At 62.3% G+C, this 12,570-nt stretch overlaps 1 protein-coding gene across 3 annotated transcripts in view; it reads right to left on the bottom strand.

The window, feature by feature from the left end:
- The window catches only part of Macrod1 (mono-ADP ribosylhydrolase 1), a 137,714-nt gene that overhangs the window by 2,991 nt on the left and 122,153 nt on the right, over positions 1-12,570 (bottom strand). For 2 of the 3 annotated variants that reach the window (XM_027944056.3, XM_027944055.3), the window contains exon 4: positions 9,904-9,933. The exons of the other annotated variant lie outside the window; for it this stretch is intronic. In XM_027944056.3, the coding sequence (XP_027799857.1) occupies positions 9,904-9,933 (30 nt within the window). The remainder of the gene's footprint in view (positions 1-9,903; positions 9,934-12,570) is intronic. 3 annotated transcript variants of the gene reach the window in all.

Genomic DNA, 12,570 nt, shown 5'->3' with positions numbered 1-12,570 from the left:
ATTTTACAGACACACAAACCAAGGCTACTTCCTCCTGTGGCTCCATCCCTCAAAGTCTTGGCACAGTTCCAGGGACACCAGCTGCACTAGACCCCTCTTTTTTCTGCTGTTTCTCTTGTGCCCTGTGGGGTCCAATTAAACCTAATTTTACAACCTCTCTCAGAGCCGGCACCAGGTGATTTCCCAGAGGTGGGTGTGGGTGGGACAGGGGTTGAAGAACACTGGGAGTGGCTCAGGACTGGTCTTTCCAGCCCCCTCCTCTCCTTTGGGGGAATAAAGACAGCAGCAGCCTCGGGGAGGAGGCAGTGAAACCCACCCAGGCCCTGGGAGCAGGTGCTGCAGAGCAGGGCAGAGCAAGTCTGCTCTGGGTGAGGGCACATCATGGGCCATAGCAGGGGCCAGGGGGCTGGGCGGCCTGAGAGTTTAAATCCCCCCTCTGTGAGCCACAGCTGTGTGACCCAGGGCACATCACTCAGCCTGTCTGGGTCCGATAGCAGTACCCACTTCATGGTGGGTGTTGGAAGAATAGTTAATTCTTTTTTTTTTTTTTTCCCTACAGATTTTAGGATCAAATCCAGGGCCTTGTGCATGCTAGGCAAGCACTCTTCTGCTGAGCTACATCCAGAGCCCCAAGTGAGCTGATTCTTATAACATGCTTCAGCCAGGACTTGGCATAAGCAGAAGTGAGTTTGGCTGGCTCTTATTATGACAGTATGACAAATGTGGCATGTTCAGGGAATGTGTGTACACCAGAGGTAGGTGTGCACAGGTGACCATGGAGTGTCGGGTCTTGACCAGCTCCAGTGGTCTCAGCCTCCTGGCACCCAGCTGCTAGTCTCCGGGCGCTAACTGCCCTGCAGGTGACCTTGGCGGGCTGTGGGAGCTGTGCGGAAGTGGAGCTCGATGAGATCTGTGTCTCAGAGACTTAATGTTTCCTGCAGAAGTGGACAGGCCTGCAGCCAGGCCCTTGGGACTGACCTGGGGGCACAAGGCAGGAGGGAGAGGGTTGGAGGTGGTACTAGCAGATGCTTTGGGCTGCAATCCCTCCAGCAACTTCTAGAACAAGGCCAGGCACCCATAGGAGGGGTTCCCCTAAAGCAAAGATAGGAGACAGGCCTAGGATACCACCTCTGCTCCACACCCCCAAGCAGGACAGAGCCCCGACTGAGCCACCTCTCCTGCCCAGCCCCTCCCTGTTCACCCAGCAGCCTTCCTGCTCTCCCACCCAAGTGCAGAGGGGAACCCAGCCCTCTTGTCTTTGGCCACAGGCCCAAAGGGCCCACTCCCCTCTACACTACCAGCAGCCCTAGGTTCTGGCCCCCAGGCCTCACCCTGGCTCTTACCTTGGCATTGGCTGAGACTTTCTGGGATCCTGTACAAGGGAGGTGTCCTTCCTTCCTGCCAGGCCAGCCCCTGAGCAGCTGGGAAAGCCCTGGCCCCTGGGGCTGTCTGGTGGGAGGTGAGGTGTCCCTAATTCACTGGTGAACCAACCCTTCTGCTCTCAAGACCCCTGCCACCAAAAACCCCTCAAAACTTTCAGCTCAACCTTTCCTGGGGAGATTGTTGAGCCCACTTGGGGGCGAGGACTTTCTTCAAGTATCTGTCCACCAGGTCTAGCTTTCCTCCAGTTGTGGCACCAGCAGATGCCCCTGAGGCCTACTCTGCCCCTCCTGTTGGCCCCTCCTGCTGCCTCCACCCCTCTGCCCCCACCATAGAACCCCGGGCCTTCCACACACTAGGCAAGAGCCCTACCACTAAGCTGCGCCCCATCCCCTATTTTATTTATTTTGAGACAACCTCTCCCTAAGTTGCCCAGGCTGGCCTCCAGCTTGTGATTCTCCTGCCTCAGCCTCCGGAGTAGCTGGGCATATAGGCCCTGCCCTGGCTTCAGCTGGCTCCTTCCAGCCCGCCTGCGGCCCAGGCCAGGCGCTGGCTTGTTTGAGCCTCCAGGTCCTTGGGAGGCACTGCCATTTTTTCTGATTTTGGTAGAAGACACTGAGGGCCAGAGAGAGACCTGGCATTGTCACAGCCAGAGGTTGGGTCGCTGTAATTTGGTATCCTACTTCCTCTAGGACCACTAGATGTCTGTCCCTCTTACCACTGGGCCCCTGCCCTGGCTGGCTGGCCTGGGGTTGCCCCACTTCATTCTAGACCTTCAAGGTGGCCCTGCCCTCATCTGCAGCCCCCTCCCAATCAAGGGACTTCTTTGGGGGACCCTCACCTTTCTCCACTGCCCGACTTCCCCTGCATGGTTGCTCACCACCTCCATCCTGCGGGCTCTCGGCCTCCAGGGCCCCCACTTGGCTCCCCATCCTTCCCCGCCAGGGAGGGGGAGGGGGCAGGGCGGGGCAGGCAGGCTCCAGAGGGGTCACCGCCAAGGCGCTGAGGATGAGTTGGCGGCTATTTAGGGTGCTGTAATATTCATGAAGGGAAGATTAGATATTTAAATTTATTCAGCAATAAATGCGTCTCAGTGGAGGAGCATTCCTCATGCTAAACAAACAAGCAAGTAGGGGCTAATTAATTATTTACAGGAACACAGGAGCCTGTGGCCTGGGGAATAAGGGGGGCAGCCATACCCTGCCAACGGGCAGGACACCCTGGCCAGCCCTCCACGGCCATTCCGCCTTCACCACCCTGTGGATCTGGCCCCAGGTACCCCTTCAGGAGTCTTCTTCCCAGAAATCCTGCCACAAGATTGCCAATGACTTTAGGCAAGAACCTGGGCCTTGAGAGTCACGGGAAGCAGTGACATTCTGGGAGGTGGCTGAGGGACAAAGCCTGAAGGCCAGAGGGGTGTAGCAACTTGCCCAGGGTCTCACAGTAAGAGGCAGAGCAAAAGCTACGACTAACCTCCATTTTACAGAAGAAGAGACAAAGGCTCAGAGGGGCAAAGCCACCTTCTCAGAGTCACATAGCAAAGCAGGGGTCGTAAGGCCTTTCCTGGGCTCTTGTGGGCCCAGAGAACAGGAAAGACAGCAGAGAGGACAGGTCCTCAAGGTCAACAGATCATGGCCTGCCTCCCCAGGGCCCAAGTCTCCCAGACTCTGCAATGAGCTCACTGGGGCCCAGTGGGGGCCCTGCTTCCAGTGACAGAGCAGCCCCAGCCCCGGGGGACCCATGGGCGGGGAGCCTCCCAGCGCTAGTCCCTCCCCGGCTCTTCCACCTCCCCACTGGCCACGCCTCAGTTCCTAGTCTCCATAGCAAGGCCCTCCTCCCTGGCGGGGCACCCAGGAGGAGAGGCCTACAGTGCCTGGTACTTGGTCACATTGTCACTCTTTCTACAGAGGGTGAGACCGAGCCGCAGTCGCAGGCCTTAGGCAAGCGTCTGCTGGCCCTCCAAGCCCTCAGGGCCTCCGAGACTCAGGAGCAGGCTGCACTGCGGGGTGGAGAGGTCCCTGGGAAAGACCTGTGCAAGGCTCCTGGCTGGGCCTCTGCAGCCTGGGCCTGGCAGGAGGGGCTGCCAAGGTAGCGGCCTGGGCAGAGCCCGGGGAGGGGCACCTCCCAGCCCAGGAAGGCACAGAGGTCTGGGGCTGGGGGCCGCCTGGGGACCTGGGGCGGCGCACACTGTGGCCCACCCTGTGGCCCACCCATGGCCCCCGCAGCAGGTCTGAGCCTCCCTCTTGGAAGAAGGAAACAGGGAACACTAGGCTGGAAGGGGCCAGGCCCCGCAGGGCAGATGGGAAATGACCTCCCCAGGAGGGTACCCGAGGATCTGGGGCAGAAGTCCGGGCTGCTGATTCTCAGCTTCCCCGCAGGGGGCAGGCCATGAAGCCTGGATAAATGACCACCAAAGGCCTTGTCCCCTCTTCTCTTCGGCCACCCAGACTCTCCAGTTGTGGCCTCTGTTCACTTCCTCGGGAGCAGGGACTGAGAGGATGCACTTGTCAGACCATCCTCTGGTCGCTCAGTCAGTCAACAAACCTGCACCAGCCCCAGCTCTGTGCTGGCAGGGGCTCGGTCCAGGGTGGGAGCAGGGCCCACTTCGCCAGGCCCCGCCCTCGAGGTGCCACCAGGGTGGGCACCCCAGGGAGAAGATGGATGGACGACAGTTTCACGATGTGATCTGAAATTCATTATGGGGTGAGATCAGCTCCTTAAATGGGGATTTGAAAACATTAGGGCTTCATTATGTACACAACGGCCGTGCTTCATTCATCATGCAAAAATCACTCCCGTTATTAAAAGTCCCCGTGGCAGCTGCATGCAGGGGCTTGGTGGCATCTCGCCTACTGGGGGCAGGGCACGAGCCCCATGGGCCTGCCTGGCCTACGCTGTGGCCGTGGAGAAGGGCCAGAGTCCCTGCTAGGGGAACGGTCCCCATCCCTTACCCAGGTGGGGGAGGGAGCACAGCTCCAGGGACCCGGTGCCTCAGCTTCCTCATCTGCCAAAGGAGGTGCCAATGGCGTGTCCCCCTCGGCACTGGGCTGAGGGCACAAGAGTGCGCGGAGAGGCCCAGCCGGGGCCTGTGGTCCGTTCAGTGAGCGCGTAGGAGGCGCAGTCACCCTTAGCACCGTCGTCAGCATGGGCTGCAGTCAGGCAGGTGCAGGAGGCTGCAGGCTGTCCCTGGGGAAGGGCACGTCAGCCCCCTGCTCAGCAAAGCATGCCAGGCCTCCCCTGTGCCTGTGGCCGCCCTGTGCAGGCCCAGTTCCAGGGAGGAGACGTCCAGCTGTGACGTCACCAGTACTGGGACGGGGGCAGGCACAGGAGGGAAGCAAGGGGCAGAAAGGGGTGGGGAGAGGCTTTCAGCAGAGGCCTGAAACTGGGACTGAGGGACACAGGGAGGAGAGGTGGAGGCCCTTGGACCAGGGGCCCGAAGGGGAGGGCCTGGTCTGCAGGTGAGAATTCTGGGAAAAACTCTAATGCTGTGGCGTTTTTTTTTTTTTTTTTTTCTTGGTACAAGGCTTTGAACCCAGGGGTGCTTAACCACTGAGCCAGGTCCCCAGCCCTTTATCTATTTATTTATTTAATTTTGAGGCAGGGTCTTGCTAAGTGGCTTAGGGCCTTACTGAGTTGCTGAGGCTGGCTTTGAACTCAGGATCCTCCTGCCTCAGCCTCTCAAGCCACTGGGATTACAAGCATGAGCCACAGCGGGCACAGTGGGCCCTTGTGGGGGAGAGGGGGAGTTGCGATGGCCTCTGGGCCTTCCCCTCTGTGCTGAACACAGCCACCCCTACCCTTCCCAGACAGCCGCAGCCTGCACTCCCACCAACCCGGCCAGGGGCTGGACTGGCTGGTGGAGCCCTGGGCCACCTGCTTCTTCCGAGCCCAGCACAGCCAGGGAGGGTGCAGTGCACAGCCTGGTCTTGAGAGCACCAAGAGGGCCCATGGGGCCACAGAGGCCGCATTATCTATCTCACTGAGCCAGGCCGCAGCTCATCAGCGCAGCCCAAGCTGAACCTCTTCCTGGAGGCCACAGGAAGCCATCGCAGCTCAGCAGCAGGGCTGGCAAGATAGTGCAGGCAGGGGCGGCGGGCTGAGTGACAGGCAGCCCTTGCTTGGGGTCTGAATGCTTAGACACCTCACTCATCTTGTCCATGAACAGAGAATGGGGGGGATATGATAGGGAGAAAGAGGAGGAGCAAGAGAGGAGGAGAAACAGTTTGAGAGACAAATGGGAGCAACCAAGGCAGAGGAAAGGCAGCAGAGAATACCTGAGACGGACAGAGAAGAGCAATAAAGAATGACTGAAGCCACGCGGGGCACACGCCTGCATCCCAGTGGCTTAGGAGGCTGAGGCAGGAGGACCAGAAGTTTGAGACCAGCCTCAGCAACTTAGTGAGACCCTGTCCCAAAATAAAAAATTAGGGGACTGGGGTTGTGGCTCAATGGTAGAGTGCTCGCCTAGCATGCATGAGGCACTGGGTTCAATCCTCAGCACCACGTAAAAATAAATAAAGGTATTATGTCCATCTATAACTAAAAAAAAAAAAAAAGGACTAAAGGCCTGGGGGTATAGCTCAGTGTGACAGAGAGAGAGAGGGAGAGAGAGCCAGAGAGAGCAGAGGGAAACGGTGCAGCCGTCCCCAGGTTGTGGGTATGAGGAGGGCAGAGGAGGGGGAGGGCTGGGCGGAGGGGGAGTGGGCAGGGCACCTGGGCACAGCCTGGCCAGAGGCAAATCTGTGCTGAGCACTGCCTGCCCTGTGCATGCCTGTAGGTGGCCCCATGGCAGGAGTCAGGTAGTTCCTGAACAACCACACAGACAAACATCTGAACATCAAGGCCCTAGAACACCAGCCACAACAGGCACAGGTGACCATACCCCAGTGTCAAGGACAATGCCAGGAGGCCCCATTAAGTAGAGCTGAGGCTTGGCCAGACAGGCTACCCCAACACAGAGCAGGTGACAGCTGGACAGGATGGACAGCAGAGGGGTTCTCAGGCAGCAGCATGTGCAAAGGCCCAGTGCCAGCTGAAGGCTATGAGGGAGGCCCAGCCACCAGGCTTCTCCCAGGCATGAGGACCCTTGGGGCCAGGTTCACAGGACACACAGGGATGTGCGACAAGGGCCTAGGAGCCGGGATGAGCACAGTCGTTAGGCAGGGGCGTGGCAGGCTGGCTCTTGAAGGTGGGCGGGGTGCTACCCTCTGGGAGTCCCAGGCAGGGAGTGTGGGTGTGGAGTACTGGTTCCCCCCAGCCTGCCTTGCCCTCCTGCCTGACCCTGCCCCACCCCCTGGAGCTGGCCTTTGGGGAGCTGGCCAGGCCCAAGCAGAGATGGCGACAGGCAGGCAGAGGAAGGCGGCCCTGAATTAATCTGTCACTAAAGCTTGGCCGTGGCAGGCGCAGTCATGATTTAGATGAATAATTGAAACGCTCCGATACATTTATTATCCCTTTAGTGCAAAAGTGGCAGAGAAAGACGAGGGGTAATTGAAAAAGAGCGCACAAATCTCCCCGAGAAAGCGGCTCCTTATCGCCAAGTAAACATTTCAGTCCTAATAAACAGGAGAGGCGCGCGTCAGGCCTGTCGATCCCACCCGGATCCAGGACCCGCCTCCCGCTCACAGTTCAACAGGAGAGTTTCAAAGTCCTTTATGGAGCCAATAAAAGGCTTTCCAGGAGGGAGGGGGGAGAGGGGTGGGCCTGGGGCCAGCAGCTCTGGGGGAGGCCGGGCTGCCCCCCCTGCAGCTGGCCGTCCTGCTACCCTTGCTGAGCTCCTATCCGCCCCTCAGAACCCAAGTCTAATGCCCCAGCTGCGGGGAAACCTCCTGTCACCCCTGGTCTCTTGGAGGGCGGAGTCCCCTGACCTCCTCTCCCCCCCCCAGGCAGGGATGGGGAGTGGGGCGCTTCCCCCAGACTCACCGGGTGAGTCACCGAGTCTGGGAGGGCTGCAGCCCCTCCTTCAGCTGGAGTCACTGCAGGCTCGTAGCTAAGACAGTGGCCACTGCACCCAAGCCCTCAGCGCAGGGCCTGGGCCCCCTTAGGAGCCCCAGCTGCCCCGGGCACCTGCTCAGCGTGGCAGCCACGGATCGCCAGCTGTCCCTCCCTTTGCAGGCAGGTGGCCCTGGAGGGCAGGTGCAGAGCAGGGCGGCTCTAGGGGCTCCATCTCCTGGAACCCTGTCCTTGGGGAGGGGACACCCCTCAGGAGGAGCTTCATGCCCACGGGAATTCCAGGGTCTTTAGGCAGTTAGGTGGGGACACGGCGGCCAAGGGTTGAGGCTGGGGACAGGGGTGGCAGCAGTCATGAGGCAGATCCGGGGGCAGGGGTGTCACAGGGACCTGTGCCTGGCTCCATTTTAGCCTGCGGCTGGGCAGGCCCCCACCAACCGAGGCCTTGTCCCCAGCACAGTCCCCTCCCCACCACCCCACCTTGTTCCCTTGTTCCCATCACATTAGCAGAGTGACAGCCCCAGCGAGCAGAGCACTTGGCGGCTCCATAAATCTCTGCAGCGTTAAAAGGCTGGACTCAGGTCCCACTTCCTCGGGGCGCCCCATCAGTCAGGCAGTGGGTCAGCTCCAGCCTCCTCTCACCCCCAAGGCCGCAGGGGGAGCCAGAGCAGCTCCTGTGATGCCCCAGACTGCCAGCGCAGGTGGCCCACGACTTCCCAGCGTGAGGTCACCACCCCTTGCTCTGCCTAAACCCACAGGTTCTCGCCCACCACCCTCAGCGCTGTCCCCGCTGTCCCTGCGGTTCATCCGCCATTCGACACACACGCTCTAGGCACCTACTACAGGGCCAGACCCAGCTCTGGTGGTTCAGTCTTTCCTTCTGGGGACGGGTGACAAGGAGCATCTGAACCGTGGCGTGTTGGAAGGAGCCACATGCTCCGGGAGAACCACACCAGAGCAGGGCGAGGGGCGGGGCGGGGCGGGGCAGCTGCAAATTCAGCTGGGGGTCAGGGGGGCCGCACTGGGAAGGGGGCATTGGCCACTTGGACCTCTGCAGGAAGAGCCTTCGGGGGCAGAAGGCCGGTGAGGGTGGCTGGAGCCCAGTGGGAGGGAGGGACTTGGGGGGACAGTCTGGAAGGTGATGGGGACCTTGCGGCACAAGGACCTAGGCCTTGGCTCTGATGGAGGTTCGGAGAGGAAGAGGAGCTGACTTCAAACTGAGACGCCCCCCTGTGTTCTGTCCCCACCTTCCCAAGTGGAGTGGCTGAACCCAGCCCCTTGCTGGCCTCTGAGGCTCCTGCGCCAGCCCTGGCCTCCCTGCCTCCGGGCCAGGCTCCAAGGACCCTGCTCCACGTCCTCCTTCCCGGTCTGTGCTGTTCCCTCTGCCTGGGACACCCCTCCGTCCTCTCTTCCTGGGTGCGTTCCTACCTGCCTCTCGCTGGTGCCAGTGGCACCTCCTACAGAAGCCTTTCTGGTGCCCCAGCTGGGACAGGTGTCCCTGCCCAGCTCCTGCAGGGCCCTGCCTCCCCGAGATCGCCCTGGGTGGTGGTGGGGCTCTGTCTCTGCCCTGTGAGCTAGGAGGGCAGGGACGGCCCACTGATGTCCAGCAGTGACTGTCCTGGCACCCAGCTTGGGGCCTGCACACAGTGGGAACTCGGTCACCAGGCGGTGACTGAGGGGACACAGGAGAGGGTGCTGTGGGTGCAGCTCGGCAGGCGCCAATCAGCCACAGCCCCCAAGTCCTCCCAAAACAGGCTGAGAGGGGCCTCTGAGTGTGTGCCACATCCCCTCCCGGTAGCTGTGACCTCCACAGGGACAGCTAGAGGAGAAGCAGGGAGGGAGGGGACAGTCTCCAGCCACAGCAGCCCCCCCCCCGGCTGGTCCCCCAGCTCTCAAGCTGCTGTTATTTATTCCTGACCTCCGCTGCCCCTTTTATTTTCCCCCTTTTAAAACCTGGCCTGGGCCCCGCCACCACTGCCGTAAACACAGCCCCCGGGATTTATCCGGCGTCGCATTAACCCCTGGCCCCCGGCTCACCAATCATCCTGCCGCCTGCTCAGACAGCGGCCGCAGGGCCAGCAGGGCCCACGCCGCGGAGGGGCTGTGGGGCCTGGTGGGCAGCTGATGGGAGGAAGCCACGGAGGCCACGGATGCCCCCTTACCCCGTGCACCCACTGGCCTTGGCCCGCATCCCTGGCGACCAGGCCCCCCTGACCTCTGACCTCCTGCTGGCCACAGTCCCTGCTCCCTGATGGACATCAGTCACAGTGAGTGACCAGTGCCCTAGGGCCTCAGCTGTGGGCGGAGCGCCCCTGACTTCATGAGACCTTGTCCTGGCTGCAGAGCCACCTGGGTCACCAGCGCAGGGCAGAGATAGTCACGTCACCCTCATAGGTGGGGACCCGGGCCAGTTGGCACAGGGCTTCCCGAGGCCACATGGCAGAGGGGTGCAGCACTGGCCCAGGTCAGGCCCTCGTCACAGAGCTGGACAGCAACCGGGCCTGGCCGAGAAGCAGGGGCAAGGAGACGTCACCAGGCCACCCGTCCCCAGCTGAGAGAGGAAGGTCCACTCACCACCTCCACCTCCAAGCAGGGAGCTGTTGGCTGCAAGAGAGAGAGAGAGAGAGAGAGAGAAGGTCAGTGTAGAGCAGCTTGGGGACAGGGGGCTGTGGGGACAGGGAGGGGGTGGCCCATCAGAAGCCTGTGCCCTCAGGCTCTAGGCACAGGGCCTCCCAGCCCGAGGAGGGACAGATGATGGTGGACAGGAGAGGGGCCAGGAGTCCTCCCCCATGGAGGCTCCCAGTGGACCTGAGGTTAGTAGGGTGACAGCGATGGGGACACAGGCCCCGGCTCACCCTGAGCAGCTGCACATGGGTGCAAGTGACAAGTGCCAAGGGTCTTGCCAGGCACCGTCCGTTCACCCCCAGTGTCTCCCGAGGCCCTTCAGAGGCTGGCCTGACGCAGGGTGGGAGGACAGGGAAGCCCTGCTCCTGCCCAGAGGTCCACCAGGGACACAGACTGGAAGCCACCAGGAGCAGCTGTGCCGCTGCACGTGTGGTGGGTGCTGCCTGGGAGCCACCAGGACCGGCTAGGCCCAGGGAGGGAGGAGTGTCCTTGTCCTCCTCGCCACGTGGGATCAGGCGGGACAGCCCCCTCCTGGGGTTGGGGTGAATGTCGAGGGACACGGAGCCCCCTGCCTGGACGAGAGCAGACCACCAGGCAGAGCAGGTCTGAAGGCCTCCACCTTCCAGAGAAGCCCGGTCCACCTGCCTCTGCTGGGCTGGCTGTCTCCTCCTGCCTCCACCAGGAGACTGGCAGCCCCTCCTCCGGGTGGCAGGGCTGGGCTGGTCAGTGCCCTCAGCCCGGCCTGGCCTCCCCCTCCTGGCCCCACAGAGTGCCTCTGTGCTAAGCAGGGGACGCGGTGCCAGGGAGCAGGTCCAGTGAGCAGGCCCCAGGTGGGGAGGCCAGCCGGGCCTCAGCCCCGGGCTCAGGAGGCCTGGCTCCGTGTGGGGCCTGGTCCGTCCCCACCTCACGGCCAGGCCTGGGGGCACCCTTGCGTGAGGCTCCCCCGGCTCTGGCCCCGGGGCCGCGTGCGGAAGCGGTGGACGCTGCTAAGTGGTGTCGGTGGCTCCGAGTGGCTGGTCTCCCAGACCTGACAGCTTTTCGCTTGGGGAATAATTAATTCCACAGCCTGAAACCCAGGGCTGCAAGACGCCACGTTACTGCGAGATTAATACAAGCAGCTAATTAAGATGGAGAGGCGAGGACGGCCCCGCGCTCCCAGAACAGGAGCGGGGCCGCGGGAAGGCAGGGGCCAGTCAGGTCAAAGCGGCCGCGGGGGCGCAGCATGGTGGCCCCCCGGGGGCTGTGGGCAGGCGGTGGGGGGCTGGCTCCTGGGGCGCTGGCGTGGCCTGTGCCCCAGGAATGCACATCTCCGCCCCCGCTGGGGAGAGCGTCTTTCCAGGTGCAGACTGAGTGCTTGGCACAGGCGACCCCATTTCCCATCACGGCTCGGCCACGGGCAGGGGCTGCTGTTCCCAATTTACAGAGAAGAAGACCAAGGCCCGGAGCGGTCCCAGTGGTAGCAGCAGGGTCAGCGCTGGGTCTGACTGACTCCAAGCAGGCAGACCCCAAGGGGGACTGTCAGGGCGGACTGTCTCCACCCCTGCCAGGCCTAGGGCCTGCCTCTGCCAAGTCCTGTCCAACAAGCGGTGGGCCCTGCCACATGCAGCCTTGACCCTGCTCCTGCCCCAGCAGATCTGCCCGCAGGGATGGGGGCGGGGCCGCTGGGCAGCTCTGCCCAGGAGCCAGCTGGAGGACAGTGCAGTTGGGGGCCCAGGTCCCGCTCTGGGCTCCCCCGGCCCCAGGGGCTGTGCCGGCGGCTGGCAGAAGCTGCCCTCCGTGGCCTCGCTCACCTCCCCCATCACCTCTCGCTCTTAATTAACACCGGCTGCAAACGAGCTGGCTCCTGCTCAAAGGGGATGCAGAGCCAGAGGGGTTGGCAGCCAGCCCTGAAGGGACAGGAGGGGGGCGCTGACCTGCTGTTCTGCAGGCCCCCGTCAGGGGATGGCCAGGCCGCCTGCCCGCACCCAGCCCCTCCTGGGTGGGCTTGGCCTACGGCAGCCAGCAGGTGACCTGCTGAGGCCGCCCAGCCAGGGACAGAGCAGGGAGTGGGCCTCTCCAGGGGAGGCCTCCACCAGGTGGTCGAGGCCAGGCCAGGTGGCCTTATCCGCCACGGGTGGGAAGGGGTAGGGAGGCCCAGCACCGGGGTCCCCGTGGTCATGGGCATCCTGGGGGCCAGTCTGTCGTGTCCCTTCTGCCAACCTCAGATGGCCCATGGGTGAGGGTTCTGGTGTCCTTGGCTGGTTCCCTGAGGCTCCATTCTCCTCTCCCCAGGGACCTTAATGACCAGCCAGCCACACGAGCCCCAGAAGGCTGTCCCCAGTCCCCCAGGGGGCCAGGCTGTCCAAGGGAAAAGGCCTGGTGGCTTCAGGAGGACAGCTGAGAAGGGCACAGTGTCGACAGACTCAGGAGGTGGTCCCTGGGTGTGGCTGCCACCCTGAAGCAGGGCAGCTCCGGGCGCTGTAGCTCCCAGACGCGGGCCTCTGGCTGCCCTTCCCGCCTCACCTGCCCCTGGGCCCCCTCTGCCCCCCAGGCTTTCCTCAGTGTGGAGGCTTTAATCACAGCTGGACCTCCACCCTTCTTTCAAACGGGGAAACTGAGGCTCCAGGGGGACAGGGA

The sequence above is a fragment of the Marmota flaviventris genome, chromosome 9 (assembly GCF_047511675.1).
Source record: "Marmota flaviventris isolate mMarFla1 chromosome 9, mMarFla1.hap1, whole genome shotgun sequence".
In the NCBI taxonomy this organism is placed as follows: Eukaryota; Metazoa; Chordata; class Mammalia; order Rodentia; family Sciuridae; genus Marmota; species Marmota flaviventris.
The sequence above is the reverse complement of the archived record's forward strand: the minus strand, read 5'-3'. Positions and strand labels throughout refer to the sequence as shown.